The sequence below is a fragment of the Ambystoma mexicanum genome, chromosome 10 (assembly GCF_040938575.1).
Source record: "Ambystoma mexicanum isolate Mex_15411 chromosome 10, UKY_AmexF1_1, whole genome shotgun sequence".
NCBI classification, from domain to species: Eukaryota; Metazoa; Chordata; class Amphibia; order Caudata; family Ambystomatidae; genus Ambystoma; species Ambystoma mexicanum.
The window spans coordinates 1100798204-1100821399 of NC_090932.1; the positions used below are offsets into that span (position 1 = coordinate 1100798204).

Genomic DNA, 23196 nt, shown 5'->3' on the forward strand with positions numbered 1-23196 from the left:
ACTAGTTACCATGAGACTGGTGGCCCCCATGTGGGCCCGCCAACCCTGGTTGTGATGGAAATGTCCCTCTCCCCACCATTAAAACTACCTTGCCCGTACAACATGTTGTCTCAGGACAGTGGGGGCGACCCTACACCCATGCCCACAAACTCTGAATTTAGCAGCCTGGCTCCTGAGATCAGAGTTTGGACACCTACAGCTCCTTCAGAGGTACATGGACATACTCGGGGAAGCTAGAAAACCGAGCACACGTTATTGCTATGCCAGCAAATGAAAACGTTTTGTCATCTGGTGTAATTCCAAGGGCGTCAGTCCCATTGATTGCTCATCCACACACACATTGTGCTGTACCTTACCCAACTGTTAGAAACTTGGTTGGTCTTTGTTAGGGAGAATTCTCTTTAGGCTGAATTTCCTAACCTAGTGAGTCCCCCAGCAGCTTTGCTGGATTTCTGGAGTTTTTTTTCCTGCCAAGAGTGACTCTTTCTCCCACTCTTGGACATGATTTATGGTGTTCCTTTGACTGTTCTGTTTTATGGGCTATGGGGTCCTTTACTCCATAGGGTCTCATGTGTTTTTACTATGTGTTACACAGCACCCTCCGTGCAGTTACACGGGGGTGTCATAGTGACACCCCACCATAGACTCCATACCCTGGGACTGACTACTGTCTCACAGGGCATGTAAAGTCACCATTGGCTTTACTAGTCCCAAATTATTAACAGAAACCGTTACCAGTACATCATATTGTGGACATACTGGTCGGGGCAATTCGATTGCCCCGGGGTCTGTTAGTCGAGGGGGCACGTCTCCGTCCCCCCTGATCGAGTTTTGGCTGGTGGCAGTGGATACTACTTTTTATATTCGACCGCGAATATATCCCTATGGGATTTTCCCATTGTTCGAGGCTACCAACTTTAGGGTTTAGGCACCCTGGACTGAGTTACCTTGGTAACTCAAGTCGCACTCTTGTGTGATTGGCCCAAGTGGTGAGCCGGCCGGCTCACCACTTAGCATGTTTAATTGACAGCTAGGCTAAGTGAATGGGGGTATGCTGCATAAAGGCAGGGCTTTGGGGACGAACTTCAGAAGTCGCCACAGGACCTGAGAATCCGACGAGGGAGAAGCTGAGCCGACCTACCACGACGACACCACCGGTGGAGCCCTGTGCAACCGGCTCAACACTTCCTGACGACAGAAGATCTCCCGGCTGGAGAGGCTTCTTCCCCTGACTGGTGGGCACAACCAGTTTACCTTCTCTTCGCCCCCCAGACCGGCTTGTGGTCGAATTGCCCGTGCCAAGCACCCCGGCAACCGGATAGCCACTTACCACTGGACCGCGAATCAACGGACCGCTCCTTTTTGACTCGAGAAACTCCGCGGCTGGTTTCTTCCCTGGCAGTGCAACGGACTCCTGTCTTCCTCCCCTATGAGATCCTCTTCCCCCGGACAAAGCACCGACTTGCATCTGCTGCCAGGAACAACTGCCCCCGCTGGAGTATTCTCACCACTTTAAGGTACCGTGTCCGCCAGGCCTCCCTTTCTAAAGATTGCTACAAGGTAATAATAACCCCTTAACCTTCTGGACTGGGCTGGCCGCCTTGACCCTCTTACTGGTCCCTTTCTTTGGTCCAACTCCTTTTTGAACCGTTACAAGACTTTTGTGCACTGCAACCGTGTGACCTTGGACACATTCCGCTTTGATCCTCTTAAAGCGGATCCGGCCTACTGACTCTAAACTCACGGTGTTACTTTGCCTTCCTCTCGTTTTGTGTTCGTGAAAAAGTGTTGGGATCTGTTTCAATTTATTCTCTGCTTTTCTCTCCCTTTTTTAAACGAATTATTAGAGTGCCATCTACGTTAAGCGCTCACCGCTGTCTGAAAATAAGTGGGGCTTTACTTAAGTCTTGTCTAATATTCTTTTAAGGGAGTGTATATCTTTTAGTGACCGTGTTTTTGAATTGCTTATGATTAGTGCCCGTGTGTTTTTCTAGATGTGGTTTTAAATAAATAATTCTCTTTTACGCCAAGCCCTGGTCAGTGTTTACTTGTTCTATTGTCTTCTTTTGACCTATTGTGAATGCTCTGTATACTGCCTAACTCTTCTTGAGGGAAGTCTGACTGCTCAGCCACAGCTAACAAGTGAATCTGTGTGGTACAGACTGCTACCAAGTGGGTTTACTGCCAAACACCTGTAGTCCTAAATCTTTTGCAGTGGCCCCAGAGGGAACTGCACAGGTTTCTGCCTAACAGTCTTTAATTCCCTAAAGGTTCATCTGGCTGCACTCTCAGCCTACACCACATCACAAAAGGTGGTGTGGTTGAAGATACCAGTGATCAAGGCCTTTATGGAAGGGGTTAAGAGGATTTATCCTCCCATTTCTTACCCAACTCCTGGGTGGGACCTAAATGTGGTTTTGACCAGGCTCATGGGAACTCCTTTTGAGCCAATGCATAAAGCAAGTCTAAAAGACCTGATTTATAAAACAACCTTCGTAGTGGCTATCACTTCTATTAGAAGGGTTAGCGAACTACAGGCCTTCTGTTCTAGACCCCTTTGTTACATTTGAACTACCTACTTTTTTCCAGAATCCCACTAGCGTGGCCGAAACAAGCCTACACACATTAGACATGCACAGGGCAGTCATGTTCTATATGGAAAGAACTAAACCACTGAGGAAAACAAACCAATTTTTTGTTTCAGTGGCAGCTGGTAAAGAAGGGGGGGATCCTGTCTCTAAATCCGCTATCTCACGGTGGATTGTCAAATGCATCACACTGTTTTACTCTTGCTAAGAGAGAACTGCCCTTCAAGCCTAGAGCACATTCTAATCGGGGCACTGGGGCATCCATAGCATTCATTGCAAATGTTCCCCTTGAGTCCATTTGCAAAGCGGCAACCTGGAGTTCTGTACACATCTTTACAAAACACTATTGCCTAGACACTCATTATAGGTCTGATTCTCAAGTGGGACAAGCAGTAGGAAAACATCTTTTCTGTGCTGTTCCTTCTCGCAACCCACCTCCAACTCCAGGTACTGCTCGCTAGTCTATGCACAGCATGTGATTCTAAGCAGATTAACAAGCATCAGAAAACGTGCATTACTTATCATAGCATTTCGAGGGGATTGTGTCCTCTATTCCACGTCTTTGACAATGATTACCACAGCTGTGCTGCTTCGGAAAACGTTTTCGGCATAGGCATCCTGCGTCGATGACGTTGATGCGCTCCCTCGAGGACCTCCTCCATCGTCACAGGATGTTATATGTGGGATGCATGACGCCCGTAGCCTCAGTTGTGTTTTTCCCGCGAACGCATTCGCTTCGAAATCTCGGCGCACCTCGGCCCTTCTATTGTTCGAGAAATATATCTTCGTCTTCTGCTACCCCGAAGTCGGGCTTCAAGAAGTGTCGGGACTGCAGTTCCAAGATGTCTCTTACGGACCTGCACAACGTCTGGCTCTGGTGCCTTGGCGAGAGCCGCGCCACCGATGAATGCCAGTCTTTGACGTCTATGGCCTTGTGGGAGCGGAAGAATTTGTCGGTAGGTAGGGTTTCCAAACTCCGTAAGTCGAAATCCGTTGGACTTTCGACCGACGATTCGAGGGGCGACTCTCCTCGTCGGCCTAAATCCAGTGGGTCTTTTTTCCAGGAGTGGGTCCTGCCATTCCTCTGCCTCTTCGAGGCATTCACGGAAGCACAATCACCGGTCGCCTTCCCCGTCCTCATCAGAGGACTCCGCCAGACGGCGGGTGGCTTGTCCCACAAAACACTCGTCGCTGGCCGAATGGGAGGAACTCCCCCGGCAGATGGAGATTTTCGAACTTCAGGGCACCGTTCCATCCGCGCCTTCGAGAGAAGCTGGCAAGGAACGCGCTAGCGCCACTGCTCGCACGCCCGGGCTCGGGCAGTCGACGCGGTCATCGGGAACCGTCGCGGTCCCGATCGGACAAGGATGATCGCCACCGTGCCCGCTCCAGGCAGGTCCCGGTCCTTGACTCCTTGATGCCGTCGAGACCGTTAGAGCCTGTCGAAGAAGGCATCAGTGCCATGTCCGTCTATGGACTTGCTCCGGCTCTGAGGAAGTCGTCGACGCCATCGGCACTGAGACCGTTGAAGGACACGCTCGGGGCTCCGAGCTCGACGCCATTGTCAAAGTCACCGGCGCCCCGGTCGACGCCTTTTTTTTTTTAAACTGTTTATTGAATTTTTTAACCACATAACATAGAGAAACGTACATGAATCAGCAGTGTACACGTTGAAGGCAATTATTCATAGCAACGGGGCCTGTAGGGCCGAGGGCCGCAAGACAACAGGACATGGCAGGCAAACAATGCTAGCAGCGTTGCCGGTGTGCCCCCACCCGCGGGGCTCAATGAGCGTCTAGTCATTTACCCCATATTTTTTCGAATTTACGGGGACAGCCCCTTGCATTATAAATCCGGCGCTCTAAGGTAGCGCACCTGTCCAACTCATTGCTCCAACAGTTCAGGCTCAATGGTTCGGCAGATCCCCAATTGGCTGCAATAAGTCTTTTGCCTGCCCCCCAATGCAATTGCCAAGAACATTTTTTCATATTTGGACAGGTCTACTTCACCCCCAATGCCCAAGAGTATCATCTTGGGGTCCCTAGGGATTGGTGTCACCAGAGCGGCAGAGAACTTGCCAGAGGTCCCCCAGAAAGCTGTGGAAGCTCCGAGAAAGGCGCTCAGCAAGTCTGTGCGGCCTGTGTTTGACCCATACTCTGTTCCTCTTCCCAGGGTGGACTTGTTCCAACCCTTGGAGTACATTTCTGAGGTAGAGGAAGGGTCTGAGGAAGAGGGGGTAGTGCTTCCTGAGGTTCCTGATGACCTGTTGCCTGGTCATAGCCAATTGGAAGACCTTCGTCAATGTTCACATGAAGCCAGTGGTCTTGATTTTGGTTGAGATTGGCAGGCCTAAGCCTGGTACGCATGCTGATTCCTCGTACAGGTGCCTCATGTCGAGGGTGACAGAGTATCTGGGGTGGTCTGCTCCACCTGTGGATATTCTGCAGGATGACCTGACAGATATCTTGGACCATGGTCCACCCACTGTCCCGGTGTTGCCATTTCATATGAAATGGCAACACGTTATTGTGTTGGAAAACGCTGCGGTTTTAAAACCGCAGCGTTTTCCAACACAACCGCGTTGTCTGCCTGAATCTGCTTTACCATTTAGGGCTCTCGGGCTCCCCACGGGGAGCCAGAGAGCCCCAAATGGAAAAGCAGATTCAGGCAGACACAACGCGGCATTGCGGAAAACAACCGCGCTGTGTCTGCCTGAATCTGCTTTTCCATTTGGGGCTCTCGGGCTCCCCAGAAGGAGCCCGAGAGCCCCAAATGGAAAAGCAGATTCAGGCAGACACAACGCGGCATTGCGGAAAAAAACCGCGTTGTCTGCCTGAATCTGCTTTCCCATTTGGGGCTCTCGGGCTCCGTGGGGAGCCCGAGAGCCACAAATGGGAAAGCAGATTTAGGCAGACAACGCAGCATTTAGCATTTCCCATTTGGGGCTCTCTGGCTCCCCACGGGGAGCCCGAGAGCCCCAAATGGGAAATCAGCTGCAGGTAGAAACACTACGCCGCATGTAAACATAACCGCGTGTGTTTCTGCCTGCTGTGGCTTTCACTTTGGGTCTCCGGTGCTCCGCTGGGAGCACCGGAGACCCAAAGTGATAGCCACAGCAGGCAGAAACACACGCGGTTGTGTTGGAAAACGCTGCGGTTTTTCTTTCCAAGTTTCTCAGGCTCCTCCGAGCCGGAGGAGCCTGAGAAACTTGGAAAGAAAAACCGCAGCGTTTTCCAACACAATAACGTTGTATTTATGTTTGCGGTCGCTTCAAAAGCGACCGCAAACATAAATACAACGTTTTTAAAGCTGCGGTTTTATTTCTAAGTTTTCCGGGCTCCTCCAGCCCGGAAAACTTAGAAAAAAAAACGTAGCTAGTGCTTATTTTTTGTAAAAAGAATAAATAGCACTTACCGAGATTCAGCTGCAGCTTTCCTGCTCTGGTCTCCGGTCCGTGTCCTCCGAGTCCCGGCACTAATGAAGGGAAAGCCACCCAGCGGTAGACTATGTTTACTACAGCTGGCTGGCTTTTCCTTCATTAGTGCCGCAAAAGCCGGCACAGGAGGGCCTCCATTTCACAAAATGACGGCGCCCCTGTGCTTGCTTTTTCGAATTTTGAGCTTGAATAGCTCAAAATTTTACATAGGAAGTTTTAAAATGGAGGATGCTTGTATATTTTTTTTTTGTATGTGGCCTATCTATTTTTTAAATAAAATGTTTGACTAGATCATCCCTTTAAAACTGTATTTTTAGTTGTGGTTACTTCCACAGTGAGTGAGTTGAAGCCACTTTCCGCCAAACCACCCTTCACTGTGTTCCATAAGGACAGGGTTGTTCTTAGGGTACGGCCTTCCTTTCTTCTGAAAGGTGTCAAATTCCATCTGAGCCAGAAGGTAATTCTTCTGGCATTCTATCCTCCTCCACATCCTGGTAAGGAAGAGGAGAGGCTCCATAGGCTGGACCCTAGGAGAGCTCTGAGTTTCTATCTCTCACGGATGTCCCGGGTCAGAGTGGACGATCAGCTCTTTATTGGTTACGCTGGAAGGCGTTTAGGTCAGGCTGTTCCAAGCAGACCTTGTCTAGATGTATCATTTTGACGATCTCGGAGTTGTCGTTTGGGGGGAAAAAACCCTCCAGTAGGCTTACGGGCTCATTCTACTAGGGGTATGGCTGCCTCCACTGCACTACAGAGGGGTGTTCCGATTGGCAAAGCAGCCACATGGGCCTCTGTCCATACTTTTGTGAAACATTATTCCCTGGACTCTATCAATGGGCAGGATTTGGCCTTTGGTAAGGCAGTCCTCTCTTCTGCAATTTAATTGGGCATTCTAAAAAATTCTAAATTCTTTTCCCACCTTACGTTGGTACTGTTTTGGGAGTCTGTCAAAGATGTGGAATACGTTGGAGGACACAATCCCCTCAATGAACAAGTTACTTTCTTACCTGGTAACGTTCTTTCGATGGGATGTTCCTCTGTATTCCACATCGTACCCTCCCTACCTGCCCCTCTACAGAATTTCTTATGCGATTGCAGCTTCCGTTTCCACAAGGCTTTCTGCAGTAATACTGGCAGGAGATTGGTGCCACACGTTCTGGTGGAAAAAACTACAACTGAGGCTACGAGCGTCGTGCGTCCTACATGTATCATCCGGTACCGTCGCAGGTCGTCCTTAGGGAGCGTATGGACGTCATTGACGCAAGACGCCTACACCTAAAGTTTTCCAAAGTAGCACAGCTGTGGTAATCACTGTCAAAGATGTGTAATACGTCGGAGGAACATCCCATCGAAAGAACGTTACCAGGTAAAGTAACTTATTCTTCTGATGATTGTATCTGCTTAGATTCACATGCGCCCTCCCTACCTACCTGCTCGGGGTGAAAGGAACATAGACGTCTTACTACTTCTCTCTTCATGTACTCACTCACAATAACCTTCGGCTCCCTCATGGCAGAAAAAATACGCTTGGAGGGACCTCAGCGCGTGAGGGATTTTGGTTACACTGTAAGTCAGTTTAAGGATAGTGTTGGACATACCTATGCCGACGTCCCCTTTCGGTCCCCGAAAGACCAGATGCAATGCTCCACGGTTACCACTGGATGTCGAGCTATATGCACAGCATGTGAATCTAAGCAGATACAATCAGAAATGCTATTACGGTATGTAACATGTTAAATTGTCGTAGGAACTTCCCTAAAGGGGTTTGTAAATATATGATTGACCACAACTGTTTCAAGCGAAGACTTTACATTGATGAGCATTGGGGTTTTCTTCTAGTGTGAAAATGGTAGAATTGTTCTTTAGAGATGAAAAACGACTTGTACTGTTAGTTGTAAACGTGGTATAAGCCATGTATATATTTAGGTTGCTTACAACTCTGTTATAGAAATGTACACCATGTCTATCCCTTCAGTTAAAACGGTGAGCTCATTAAGCCTCTCCTTTTGCTGCCGTTTCCGTGCACAGCTTTGGCCTCATTAGACCTTTAGGTCAAGCATATAGATCTCTTCTAGACAGTTACCCCCCTGAGTTGCCACATTGTGATTGGAACTGGTTATAAGAAGGGTGCAAATAGATCCCTCCAGCAGCCACATTTACTTGCAAAGCTATCCTACTGTGGTTCATAGGATTGTTGCTGGAATGGTGTTTCTTGCTGCAATAAAAGATTTCACTTGTCACAAACATTAATTGGAGGAAACACGTCTGTCAGTGTTTAGAATATCTTAGATACATCTCTCATGGGAGCCACTGCCCCCAGAATCTGGACGATTGGCTCTTTCATAGCACTTTTGTACTGTTCCCACGTATGCAGTGTAGAACCAGAAAGATTGGTTTGTATTAATACAAACCAAAGTCTATAAGGAGGATGTGAATTAGAATTCCCAGAAACAAAACAAAATACTAAAATTGCGATCAGTTGAGCTTGTTTGAATACCTAATGCAGATGTGCAAAAATGTATTTCACATGCACATTAGAAATGTGTTTGCCATACAAAACGCAAACTGTATAAATCACATTACAAGCATTCACAAAAGTCCTTAAAAAGGCATGATGAAATAAATCGGTGAACTGTTAAGGGTGGGAGAAACAAACACATGAGCATATTTAACATTCCTATCCAATGCTCAACTCATTAAGTTTTGTTGCCCTTCAACTAGGCTGGGTACTAATATTTAGAAATGTTTTCATACTCGCTAGATTTTTTTTTCTCAACTTTTCCTCGTTTTAGACATGACCACGTTTGTTTTAATTGATATCCCAGCGATGAATCGTGTACTTATGCTACTTGCTTTCTTTATACCAACACAGATCTTCAAAATAATTCACAATACCAGCATTTCTTCTACTTTGCTTGATTATCATCCTTGCTTAAACCCTTGTTGTGCCAGCATTACAAAATCATTTTGTTCAGTGTTCTGGCAAACCATTGTCTCCTTGAGCCTTTCATGAGGAAATAAGAGGGTTGTTAAGCATAATAATGCAACTTGTCCTCCTTTAGTTACCGTATCGGCACACCAACCATTGTTAGAAAGCGTGTACTGCTTCCAGCCACATTTCTACTGATAATGCTGAAAAATGTCAAGTTGTAAATGGTCATTTTGTATACAGGTTTGTGATTCCTCACTCTCCACGCGATGGTCACCTGGGAGCTATGTGTAGCTACATATTTAGACTTAATGTATACCCACCTTATTGCCCACCAAACACACTGCCTGTCCTCCAATGCTAAGCTCAGTAAATTTCTTTGGTTCCCCACTCCTCTTGCACAGCAGGGGTCTAAATCTAACCCTTGAGCAAAATCAACAGTTATGTGCCCTAAACCCAACATGCCTTCCACATGAGACCACAGCCCCCAAGCTGTTTTTTCTGTCCGATGGGTCTCTACTGTACAGTTGCCTGATCTGTCCTTTGGGCTGACTTCAGCATCTGGTGCATATGCCCAGCCGCTCTGCTCTAGGAGAGTATTCCAACCCATCCCTTCGGTTTAGGGGTCTGGGCGGAGGGGGGGGTTCCTAATTTCGAGGGTACTGAGATTTTTGTTCTCCACCCCCCCAGAAGCCTTATGTGCCTATGAACATAAACGGCTTCTTACCTGGTAGTGCCCTTTTGCCTCCTCACTCTCACGGACTAGGCCTCTCGGCTCCCAGGAGGAAGCGGCAGAGAATGACCTGCATTCAACATCTGTCCTTGTCCCCTCCTGACTTGGCTTCCTAACTAAGCTCTGACTCGCCATCAGATCCTGACTACAACAGACCCTGGCAATTTCCAACCATGCCCTTTTCTATTCATCTCTGTCCTGTTTCCGCTCTTCCCTCCCCTGCCTCCTTTTTTCCCTACAGTGGTTTAAATGAGCTTGACAGCAACATTAAGTACTAGGCAAAAAATCTTTCTATATACCTCCCTCTTTAATAGACTGAGTAATTGAACAGACTCTCTAAGCTGTTCCAGGACAGAACTGCATGAGCTACTCAGAACTATTTTTCATTTGCTTTTTTGAACACATCTGTACATTTTGTAATTGAAAAGCAAATCTATACATGCCAATAGAATCTAGGACCTATTACGCTACCTACACTTGACATGGGGATATTTCATCTGACTGAAAAGAATAAAAATGCTTTTGTCTTTGCATCCTTGCTTTTAGAAAGAAGCACAGCATTGATAATGTGTGTTTAACTTGCCTTCTTGTTTTTTCTACTCTCTGCATGTTTTATTTCTGAAAATGCATTAACTGCTCTTGTCTTTTTTCCTAGTGTTCCACTGGCAAGCAACCATTATGGGCCCGGTAAGTAAACTTTTTTTGCACTATTCACTGCCCCTTTTCCCAGTAAAAGGGTAATGTACAGTACTTGTATAGCAAAAAACTCGCTACTAAATTTCCTTTCAGGCAGTATTTTCAATGTCCGTGTTTAGGGCAGTGCTCAGCAACCTTTGCCTCAGATATTTTGTACTTTAGCGCCCAAGATCCCTAGCCAGCATAATCCGTGGTAAGACATCCTTGGAGTCGTTGCTCAAAGCACCTGGAAAGGTGCAGCTTGCAGACCACTCCTTAAGTACTGATGTGATGAGTAGAAATGTTACATTTTGTTATGGTTTAAGGTAATCGCAATCTCGGTGGTGGTAACATTTCTCTGTTCTCTGTCTAGGATAGATCAGCTGGGCCCTCTTGTTATGCGTTGTGCAGAATTGTTCAGGTGTGCCGATATGCTTTGGATTACGTCTGCGATAATTTGACTTTTGCCTGAAGATCTGACCACATCTTTGCTTTTCTGCTAGCAATTTGTGCTCTACTAAGATGCATTTATTCCAGACCCACCTCCTCTAAGGTGTGAAACTCGGGAGTTTCAAAAACTTCATGTTTGTGGGAAGCAGTAGTATTCAGAAGTCTTACGAAAGAAGTCCTTAATATGAAAATGTAGATTCTGACCCAGGAAATAATTCTAGTAAAATATAGATTTATAGTTTTAGCCAAGCTTTCCATTTGTTTATACAGTCTATTTTTTAATAGTGCCTGAAAGCTTAAATTATTGCTGCATTTGAATTGCTTTTAAGTAAATTAGAGTTGTTGGCCAGCGAACCCGTTGATCTTGATACCACAGGAGAAAGGGAGACATTTGCCCGAAGTGCGTTTTTCCAGAAGGTGAGCCTTAACAGACTTGTTCCTCTGCCAGGATCACTGTAATCACAACTTGTCAACTGGGGGAGTAATTAATTACTTCTAACAGTAGTATTGTACATGCAATATTCCATTCGCCAGATTCTTGCAAGGTCCTGTGGGAGGGCACAATGTGAAACTGTCTTTGCCCAGTGAAGCTAGAAATGCAAAAAGGTGAACCCTGTCTTCTTGCTCAACAGGCTGCACCGCCTTCATGCACCATCTTTCACCACCTCGTCCTTTTTTCTTTTATCAGTTCCTTGCTTTTTGAGATTCTTTTCATGGTTATTTTTTCTGCTACTTATGTTAATCCCCAATGATCCTTTCACCTTTTGACTTGTGGCCCAGCTCCTGTCCTGCCCAACCAATCCAGTATATTCTTGGTCAGCTTCAAGCGATAGCATCTTGCAATAGACTGAGTGCACTCCTTGTGACTTGCTCTCTTGGGTTGATGGTAATAGTCCTTGTGCTAAAGGCTTAATTGCTATTCACAACATGTATAAATCCTGCCTCTCGATTATAGAGAACAAAGGTTGTCTGATATGCAATCTAATGGGGTTCCTGTTTGTGGAGGTTAACCAGGTCTCGTCACTTATCGGGGTGGGGTGCTCTTTCCTATGAGCTAGGGAGGTGAGGTTGATAGCCAATAGTCCCCCCTAGGCGTGGTAATATGTAGGAGGACCTCGTAGAGCAGGACGCACCTAGGCATAAGGACGTCCATCTGGTGGAAAGCTTCATACCACCACCGCACATAAACCCCTATCCTTATGGTCCTCCTTTTCATCCACCCTTGATAATAGAACCAGGTGGTACTGTAAACGCATGAATGTGACCAGTTATAAGACCTACTGAGACAACGCACAAAGTGGCAGGCACATGGAGTAACCAGATGACGAGCCAGCCAAGTACTGTAATGAGGTGGCTCACTGGAGACCTGAAGATTGCCGAAGAGACTCATCAATGGTGTTACTCGAGGGTGGCGCCAACAGTATAAACAGGAAAGCGAGAACGGACCAAGGAGATCTCATTGCAGAAGCCAGGAGTATGCAAATGAAGCCCAGGAAGTTCAAAGTCTGAATGCGCAGCCGGAGCAATCTCGTCTCTCCGGGAGCAAGAGAGGACATGCAGGACTTCGCCAAAACGCCCTGAGTGCTAGCAGAGAGCACACTCACTTGGTAGTGTAGTGGCTGCTGGAAGGTGGATTGTTGGGGTCCAGAAATAATGCATAGACCATGAGCCTGTCGCAGAGCTGTACAAGAAGCGAGAAGGAGAGGCCCCCGCAAACCCGGGAAGAACCAGAGCAGTGTCCCTAAGGCACCACAAATAATGGGAATGGGGGGAAGGCAAGGTGGGTTCCAGCTCACTCGGAGTGCATCAGTAGTTATCTCCCTCATCGCAGTGGCCAAGCCAATGCCACTGCTCAAGCAGAAGTTTTACCAGTAAAATACAGAGAAGCCTGGAAAAGATATTCATCCAGACGTTAAAGGGAAGCCGACTAAAGCCGTGAGCTTTTCTACTTCCTCGAAAAATTTAATGGGCTGATGCAAGCTTTCTGTGAAAGTGCTAAAGGATCGCTGTGGAGAACTTCTGTAAAGGAACCAGGGGAAGGGAGTCATTTCCGTGCCCCTGTTCTGAAAGGACACAAAGATTTACTATTACGAGAAGACTGAAGAAGTAAGACCAGGAGAAGGGAGTCATTCTCCTGATGGAGGAACTTTAATTTTGTCATAGACTTTTGGTTTAAGTGTTAGGGTTAGATTGCTAGGTTTCTGACAGACGGAGAACATATTTTTGGACCGACATCCTGACAGGTGACTAAAGTTTCCTAGGTTGAGGCAGGGCAAGCCCCTTGGAAGCAGGGGGAGAGGTGATTTTCTTTCACGATAAATGTTTGTAGCGCCAAACAGGACACCCCCCCCCCCCCTCCTTGTCCGTCTCCTTGCAAATAAAATGTAAGCAGAGGGCGCTGTGCATTGATGCAATGTCCCTCGAGGTTGACGTCATCTCTGGTATAAATAGCACGCGTAGCGGCCGTTAGCTTCAGTTCAGTTTTTCTGCGATGGCTTATGCTTCGAAGATTACGGCATACTTTTGGTTCCCTCGCAAAACTGCGACATTGGAGTAAAATGACCTCTTCATAGACTTCGACCCGGATTGCAGCACCAAGATGTCGATAACTGATCCACGTAGGGTCTGTCTGTGGTGTCCTGGCGTTGAGCACAGGACGAGACTGTGGGGTCATGCGAGTCAATGACTGGTAAAGCGCTGAAGGAGCTCAAAGGTAAGTTAGTAGCAGGTAGGCCTCCTGTGAAATCCCCTTCGACCCTGTTGAAAAGAAGCTGGTAGGACGAGTCAAGAGGTGACTCTCCTCAGAGGAAAAGGTCTAAAACATTCTTGTTCCCGAAGCGGTTCGCACCACTGGTTATCTTCATCCAAAAAGATGACAAAGGCGCCACAGATCTCCTTCTTCATCCTCCTCACCAGAACGGAAAATAGCTTGCCCAAGTAAGTCGGCAAATCCAGGCAAATGGGAGGTATTTAGCCAGAAGATGCTTAAGATCATCGAGAAGGCGGCCAAGGCCCTCTCGGAGAAAATGAAAAGCCATGTTTCTGTCGTGCTGTCAAAAGCAGACAAGATGTCAAAGGTGAAATCCTGTGCACCCTTGAGTCTGGGAGAAAAGCCTTCGACCCCTCTGACCTTTGATTCAAGGGTCGAGACCTTCGAGGACTCCACCAGCATCAAAGCCTGTGATGCCAAAAGTGTTGCAGCTATAGACGGTGTCAACCTTCGATTCCGCCTAAGGAAATTAAAAAAAAAAAAAAAACTTCAAACCGCTCCGTAAAAGGGATTTTTTTTTCCAAGTCCTTATCTTCTATATTTGAAGGACATGAGCCATCCGACCAGAAGACGCTGCTCTTTGGACTCTAGTATGGAACACCTAATGTTCCTGAGGCCATCAATTTGGAAGAATGCCAGAATGAAGGACCTCTATGAAAACTTAGACAGCAGGTGGCATTGATACATCGCCAGAGCTGGAATTCGGCAAGCCAGATCCAGCAGAGCATGCAGATGCTTCCTATCGACAGCTAATGTCTAAAGTAATTTACTTTTTGGGATGGGACAGGCCAAGCCCTCCATTTGAACAGGAAGGTCTAACGGATATCTTGGATAATGGACCACAAAATGACCCTTTATTGCCTTTTCACATTGCCCTAAACCCATTTTTGCAGGGCAAAAAATACATGCCTTCCAGTAGTAATACCGAGTACTTATCCAGACACTGGAAAGCTTGGTGGTCCAGGCGGCATCTTCCACGTCAAAGCAGGCGGCATTTCCCACCATACTGCCTGATGGAGACGATATGAATTTCGACGCAATGGCAAAAAAGTTTTTCTCAGCCGGAAGCATGGTGCTAAAATCAGCTAATGCCACTTGTGTACTTGCAAAGTTCTCGGTCACCTTGTGGGACTGCATCTCCATGGCGGCTGAACACATTCCGGAGTGGGAAGAGAGACGGCTTCCTGAATGTTGTGAGAGATGGAAAGGATGTGCTAGTCCCTCCAGTCAGGTTTGGACTCCGCAGACCGCATCAGCAGGGCCATGGCGGCAAGCACAGGGATACGCAGGGTTGATTTTCACCAGATGTACAGTTCAGACGGCTCAACATGCCCTTTGATGGCACCCTGCTGTTTGGCAGCAAGGCTGTCAAGATCCTGGAGAAGCTGCAGACCGCGAACGCGGCAGCCAGATCGCTCTGCGTCGCCATCAGGCAGCCACAATCATCACACCCCAGTGGAGCAGCTTAGATGGGTGTAGGTCCTTTCGTTACTACTCCTCTTTTGGTAGAGCGAGAGGACGAGCCAGTCAAAGGGGCCAAAGAAAGTATCCTCATGGTGGACGGGGAAGAGGTGTAAAAGTCCGACCAAGCAAGGCTGCTTTACCCTCACCCGCTGCTTCAGCTGCCTCAAAACCTTTGAGGCCTTAACCCACTAGACCCCGGTGGGGGACAGGCGCTCTCAGTAGCTGCAAGAATGGTGGGTTATTACTTCAGATGCTTGGGCGTTCGGAACAATAGCCCAAGGCTACGGCCTCCCCTTTCTAAGTGGCCTCTGGATGATCCACCGGGGAGCTTCTCATTCAAAGTTCTGAACCCATTCCTTTTGCAGGAGATATTGAGCCTGCTAGAGAAAGGTTCTATATAATAAGTACCTGTGACGGAGAGGAGCAAAGAGTGTTCCCCAACCCTGACCCCCCCCCCCCCAAAATCCCCTGCCCCACGTCCCTCCTCTCCTATTTCCTAATACTCAAGAAAGACCTAGGATTCAGACCCATCTTGGACTTGAGATGCTTGAACAAGTTCCCCAGGAAGGACAAGTTCAACATGGTCACCCGTTCTCGAATCCTTCAGGCCCTCCTGAATTGGATGGTGTAATTGGACCTTCAGGATGCTTACTTTCGTGTGCCTATCCATCACAAGCACAGAAAGTACCTGAGGTTGGCAGTTGACAGTTCTCATCAGTTTTGAGTTCTGCCATTCGGGCTGGCATTCGCTCCCGCCTCCCAGCCCCCCATGGTTTTCAAGTAATGGCGGAAGCAAGCCTCGGGAGGGGATTCAGGGTTGGGGGTGGGAGGGGAAGGGGGAGGGGGGGAAATTCACGTCCAACCCTACCTGGACAATTGGTTGATCCGTGTCCATTTTCTCCCGAACAGGCCCTGGAACATCTCAGCATAACCTGCTACTCTCTCCACAGACTGAGCTTCTCCCTGAATTTCAATAAGTACTGGATCATGGCTCCAGATTATCGGAGTAGTCCTGGATGTGTCATTGGGGGGGGTGGTGGGGGGGGGGGGTCTCACCACCCAAGGTGAGGGCTCAACACATTCTGCAGATGTTCACCAAATTCCGGAGTGTCATGATGCCTACCCCTGGGGACCCAGACCAAGCCCAGCAACCCCGGAAGCAGGCATCAAGTCATCCCAAGCAAACCCACCAACCCCTGCTAGGGGATATTTGGGTGCAGGCTCATATGGAGAGTCAGTCCTGGCGACATAGGCGCCATGGTCATAGATTAAAACTTACCTGATGCAGACCATGCTGCAAGAGCACCAAGCCAAAAGAGGCTTGGAAGGGACTACTTTACCTAGGGACTATTTTTTTCTACTCGGGTGGGACTGGGGAGGAATACTTACCTAGGACTACTTTGGAGGCTATTTAAACCACGCCCGAAGAGCAGCACACGCTTCGCGTTATTCTGCATCCAGCAGCGTAACGCTCACCGTGCCTGCAAGTCTGCATCCAGTCTTCTGTCACGCCCGCCTCGAGTTTGGAGCTCCTAGAAAAAGGGAGAAAGAAGGAGAAAAGGTTAGAACAAGAGCAATACCTTTGATCCTTACCTGAATTCCCGATCCATCGCGTCTTCGATCTGGAAGAAAGAAGTTATTTTATGCGCGTCGCCTCGCCTGCTGCAGCGCCGCGCTGTACTCACCGGCCTTCGCAGCATCTTCACATTCCACCGCATCCTCCTGCATGTTTCACCGCACTCCGGCACCTAAGGAGAAGACAAGAACAGCAAAGTTAACCAAGGGAACACACAGAGGAATATTAGTTACCCCCATAGACTTACCTGATTTTACCACCAGGGGTACTTTTCCTCTTCACGGCTCGGCGCAGCTTCCACTGCATCTTCGCCGAACCCCGGCCCCTATGGGGAAACAAAAGGACAGCAGGGTGAAACAAAGGGAACCCTCCTCACCACAATAGACTTACCTGATTTTACCGCCGGAGGCATTATTCCCCGAGACTTCATACATTCTATCAGCGCCTGAATAAGGGAGAAAGCAACAGGTTACATATTGACATTATTTTATCGAACTGTGTTGGATAATACAAATCCTTACCAGAATATTACCGGTTGCCACGAGGAACTCTTCACTAGGGTCAAGCTGCAACCTGCAAGGAATCGGACAAGAGTGAACGTCAGGCATTTGACCTCGTACAAACTACATACTTACGGCGTCTTGCCGGGAATCTCGGAGTCAATATTTTTCTGGAACTCACCAATTCCTCCGAGCCAGTGAAGCAACTGGTTAATCTACGCGCCCCTGCGCTCAATGCAGGATGGAGAGCTCATCTTTTCAAACCATCAGAAGAATATTCCTACGGGCCAAGCAAACGAAGTTAGGTGGGCCAGTCCAGTCCGTCATCTCGGCCCTACGCGTCACATTGGTGGAGACCGCAGCTGTCCAGTTCAGATCGACTCCTCTGTTGGAGTCAGGTGAGCGTAACAGTCCCCAGCGTCTTCCAGCCTTCAATTTTGAGGTTGTGTGGGCGTGGCTAGCTGGAGACACCAGCAGATCCTGCTCCATTGAACTCCTGATCTCAGATCCTGACTGCAGTTATCCCCTATAATGTGAACCAGACCCCCGAAATTAAGGCGATCATCCCTCAAGCATAGGGGCAACAGCTGTTCGAGTTACAGGGCAAACTGGAGACGGAAAGAACAGACAAGGCGCACCAAGTCCTGTGGCTGGAGAAGGAGAGACAAAATGGCGGCACATTTGAGGGAGCGGAGAAGGTGTGTGGTCTTCGGCGTTGAAAGAGCTACCAGTAAGGCCCCGGTGGTGTGTGAGGTTGGTTGGAGGAGTGGCGGTCCCCTGCTCCCTGCGGCGTAGCGGGGAGCGAGAGAATGGATCAGAGGCAGGGGGCAGAGGCGAGGAATACCGTGGTGGAGCTCCAGGCAGGGGGTCTGCCACGGTGAGTGAATAGAAGATGGCGGATGGCACAGAGTAGGCACCTGTGGTTCGTGGAGGAACCCGAGGTGGTGGGCAGGGAAGCGGGGAACCCTCGGTGACGAGGCTACTCGCCAGAGGAATAAAGTGGAGTGAGTGCAGACGAGGAAGAGGAGGAGGGGAGCAAGCACCAGTGCGGCAGCAAGAACTGCACTGGGGCTAAGAAGCACCAAGCACGTTGGGGAGGCAGAAGAGGGCAGACTGAAGGGTAAAGTACCCGGGCCCCTGGGGGTGAATCCGGAATGTGCTGCGCTCGACGGAGTGGGCCTTTCTCACAATGAAGCAGGAAAAACAGGGGAATGGACTTCCCCATTTTTAAGGTTGCTCAGCCTCATGGCATCATGCATTCTTCTAGTGCCAGAGGCTCGCCTGAGAATGAGATCCTTCCAATGGGCGCTCAGAACACAGTGGTCTCAGTTCTCAGGCAAGATGCAGATCTGCTTCAAGTTGCGAGCCGCGTCGCGCAGGATCTCCTATGGTGAGCTTGCAAGGACAACGTCTTGAAGGGAGAACCTTTTGGCAACCATGAGTTAACAGTAGTTACGGACACCTCGCTCACAGGGTGGGGGAGCCCACACCAAAGATCTGACAGTTGATGGTCGTTGGACTCCATCAGAGCTCCAAACTGCACATCAACCTTTTGGAGCTGAAGCCCTTTCTGCCCTCAGTATTCGGAAAGAATGTCCTGATGACTGACAACACAGTGGCCATGTACTACCTCAACAAGAGGTGGTGTAGGGCCACTACCTTTGTGCAGAGAGGCAATGCAACTCTGGTTCTGGGCAATTCAAGAAGGAATCTCCTTATGATAGCAGTTCACCTGGCTGGAGAGAAGACCACGCCAGCGGATGCTCTGAGTCGGCGTAGCAGTCTTCCATGAGTGTGAGCTAGCTCAGGAAGTCCTTTAAGAGATCTTAACCCGCTTGGGAACCCCTCCAGCAGATCTGTTTGCAACCAGTGTCGGGAGCTGCAGGCGGCGCGTTTGTATTTGACCGAGTTTCCACTCATGTACCAGTTCCCTCCAGTCTCCGTCATTCTTCAAGTCATTAGGAGGTTCAGAAAGTTCAGGAAATCCATGTTCCTAATTGAGACAGATTGGGCCAGGATGACGACTGCCCTCCAATGCTTCTTCCACAAAGAAAGGACCGTTTCTCGCAAGAGGAGGCTCAGGTTCTCCATCCAGAGGTCAAGCCACTCGAACTTCATGCATGGTTTCTGAGAGGCTAAGATATAAGGATTGGGACCTCCCAGAAGATGTAATGAAGATACTCCTACTTACCGTCCCCTTTTGTTCTTCGAGATGGGACCGGACACTTAAGATCAACTTGTTTTTGTCCGTTTATTTTTTACGCAGGGCACCGCACGTGGCTGTGACCCCGCCCTCCTAAGCTCTGCCCCACGCATCGCCCTTCAGTTCTTTTCTCCGCGGTCAGGGCTGGATGCACTTGCATCACAGGGAGTTTTACTTTTTACTCCTGTTGTCCTTCCTGCTTGCTCCAGTTCCACATTCGTCTTTGCCGGAGCGTCTTGGATTCGTTTCCTGTTCTTCATGCGAACGTCGTTTCGCAGGGGAGGATCCTCATCCTGTTTGCCTGGAGTGTTTAGGCCCGAAACATCACTGGCACTCGTGTCTTTATTTCAACTCCCTGTCCGTTCGGGCACCCCAGCGTCGTCTTCGGTGGGAGGTGTGCTTCCAATGCGTTCCTCCACCTCATTTCCAGCTCTTGATCGACGTGAAAAAGAAACGTCCGGTAAGTGCTTTACTTTTTGGGGCACTGCGGCCTGGGGACTCCTTTCCGGGGTTTTCTGGGACCGTGAGGGGTTCGCATAGCTCTTCTACCGGGAACATCCCTGAGGTGTCCTGCAAGGGGCCTAATAGGCACACCGGAGGGTCCTCCGTGGGTTCCCGCAGTGGGCCTGCCAAAACTGTACATTCTTCTGAGGTTCCCCGTTTGGGGGCTAATGTTCAGCCCAGTTCTTCTGTGGCTCTGGCTACCGGGATTCGCCCTGAGGTCTCCATTTCTGAAGCTTTCCATATCGAGTCATGACTCGAGGCCCCTATTGAGGGAGCTAAACGTTCCGGTTTAAAAATCGAGGTTCCTCTTCTTGGGGCTAATTAAAGTACCGTCGGAATGGAGAGACCTTCTTTGAAGGTCCTGTTGGGGAGTTGTTCCTCGCCCTTCCCACATTCATGGTTGTGCGGGTACCGATTCTGTCGAGGGGGCAAAGAAGGTGGTCGCGCACCTCCAGGCCTTCCAGTACTGGCTCGTGCAAGGTTTCTCCATTGGAGGCTAATTCTAGGGCAGTATTTAAGGGTTTCAATCAGGCGACACACACCTTGGTCTCAGCCTAGTATGTAAGATGCCTTTCTCTTTATTTTATGCAGATTCAATTTGAGATGTTAGACAACTCGTCTCGCACTCTCTTTTTAAAATCCCCGGGTCACAATGGACTATGAACCAGGCTGGTTGGTGAAAATGCTATATTTTATTTACTTTAAGATTCAAATGAAATCATACAATTCTAATATGGGGCAGCAATCACCAATGGGGTGATAATTACAATGAAAATGGAAGCAATGCACTTGGTTACCCTTCTCCTAGAGCATATACAAAGCACAAGTGAATAGGAGCAATTTTTTAAAGTGAGATAGATGCCACACAAGGTAAGGTTTCCCCCTGCAACGTTCCCTCAACCCCCAATTAATCAGATTCTGAGTGGATAGAAAGAAGCAGCAGGTAGACTGGAATAAGAGGCAGAAAAATCAAAATCCGACCGTCCCTCACAAAATAAGATTGAAAAAGATTTTAAACCCTTTGCAAAGGCATGAAATGACTCGGAAATGGACAAATAATGTGCAGTTAAATGTGTGAGGCAAATATTTCTCCCAACAGGAATGCAGAAACACCAGCAATCACAATGCAATGGATCAACAAGAAGCATACAATTCGAAAATGAGTGGAAAGTTAGAACATGCTGCAGCCTATTGACACGTTGGAAAGTTGCAATTTTCTCAATTCCCATTTTAAAATGACCCAAAGGTTTTTTTTTTTTTAAATACTGAAATACTGAATCGCAATGCCGTTTTTGGTCTGGGGACAGATTTATATCACGGGGACAATATCAAAGTGAAGAATAGTGGTAGCTGAAGATTTGGATGAGATTTTCGGGCTGGAATGGGGTTCAGTTTCAGGAAAAATAGAGCAGTTAAAATGAAAACTTCTAACAGTTTTACAAGTTACCAGGGTATAAATAGGATTGCTTGGAGTCTAATACAGACAAAAGGGTCAAGATGGGGAGACTGTTTATCTGTGATGGGGAGATGCTCACATTACACACTTGGGTTTGGAATTATGGAACAGCCCACTGGGTCTGGTAACCACACGGCGGGCGTGCTTTATAGCAAACAGCTGGGCAATTCTGGTCACCAGATGGCAAGGACAGCTGGATGGCAGGGTTGCAGCGGGCATGCAGGTAGTCAGCAACAAGCTGGTCTGATTTCAAGATGCATAAGGTACCACAGCTTTTCCCTTTTTATTGGGATTTGAGTTTTTTTTTCTGGATCAATGGCCTTGCTGGGACACGATCAGCAATGCTTTGGCCTTGCTGGAGTAGGGTCAGCAATGCTTTGGCCTTGTAGTGAAATCTGCAATCAGCAAGATGAATGGAGCAGATTGGGAACGCAGCTGCAGGAAATTCAGGAGTGTGTGTGTCTGGAGCTCTGTCAACCACTCTTAAAGGGCATGGTGACAACGCAGAAGTATTGGTGGGCAGAACCGAGCTAGGCCTACCTCCAAGAAGCAGATGGGACAATCAATGTTGGTTGCCTCCTTGAGGAGGAGTCCCAGTTTATGAGGTTGCGTTTTGTGAGTTAAAAAGCCATTCCACAGTCCTTTTTGCCAAAGATCAGTCATAACTTAATTTACACATTTATACATTTGTGGCACTTTAGCAAATCATATGGGCAGATTGCATATTGTATGTAGAGCATAGCGGTCCAATCCTCACGGTTGTGGGGCCTTGTTTCACCCTTCTACCAGTTTTTCAGTGCAAATTATTTTACTTAAAATTCTATAACTTTATACATGGGTGTGGATTATCATTAGGCATGCAAGTATTACAATTCACAATGGCATCATGGATACTTTCCTTATAATACCCAATTCTCTGCCATGTCTATTCCCCATGTGTCGAAGTCTGACGTCTTAAATGAAAGCCCATAAAATCACATTTAAACTGTTAACCTTTCAAATTTTTGCAAAGTCCTGTGGCAAAGCTAAGTCATACACGTTTTATTTATAAAATAGTCTTGGGAAACAATGTTCAGTATTGTTCCCCATATACGGGCATAGCTTCCAAGCTGCCCCCCTAAGTCCAGGGTTTGTCATGGAGTTTTTCTTTGAAGCTTCTTGTAGAAGTCTCAGGAAGGTGTGATTTTCTTTTTCGCACATCCGTGTCCTAGAAGTTCCATTGTAAGATGTCTCAGCCCAGACCGAAGTCTGATTAGTATGTGAAGTTTCTTTGTCCTGGTCCATCAAAATGTTCCAGCCTACCAATTATCACCTTCGTGTCCTGGAACTTTATGGTGGCTCCATTTGGGGGAAGCCTTAGCTTAGCCAGCAGGTAAAAACCTGTTTTGGAGCTTGCAAAATTCAACCAATGCAGTTTAATTCCTTTTTATTGTATTTTATTTTGTCCTGGATCAAAACAAACATGTTGGATAAAACATCCCCTACATGTTTCCCAAGCAACAAACCCTTTTACATTGCTAGGCACAGACAAGTTTTTGTTCAACATGGTACTTTTTAAAACGGGCATTTTCTTTTTTCTGGTTTGCACAAGCCCATTTTGACACATGGTTAATGTAGTTGGACTTTCTTTTCCATCTACTTCCCAATATTGTTCTGTAGCCGGCTTGTTTTACACAAGTCTGTACACAGCAAGTCTTCATGAAATTGGCAGGGGCACAGAAAGCTAGAATTCCTTTTCAAGCAGTGATTTTTTTGACATTTTGTAGCAAAATTGAAGCATTTCCCGGGTAGCTGAAGGAAAGCTTTTGGTGATTTTTCTCAGGTTTGGCTGGCACAGCCTGTCTTTCAGGAATAAGGCTGATTTCCGATGGAGCACAATGTGAATATGGCTGGGCATGACAGGGTCTTTTTG

The 23196-nt window shown here is 47.8% G+C and overlaps 1 protein-coding gene across 1 annotated transcript in view; it reads left to right on the plus strand.

Moving 5' to 3' along the window:
- Positions 1–23196, plus strand: part of UBE2D4 (ubiquitin conjugating enzyme E2 D4) — a 679089-nt gene that overhangs the window by 301628 nt on the left and 354265 nt on the right. The window contains exon 3 of the mRNA XM_069618939.1: positions 10342–10373. Within this exon, the coding sequence (XP_069475040.1) occupies positions 10342–10373 (32 nt within the window). The remainder of the gene's footprint in view (positions 1–10341; positions 10374–23196) is intronic.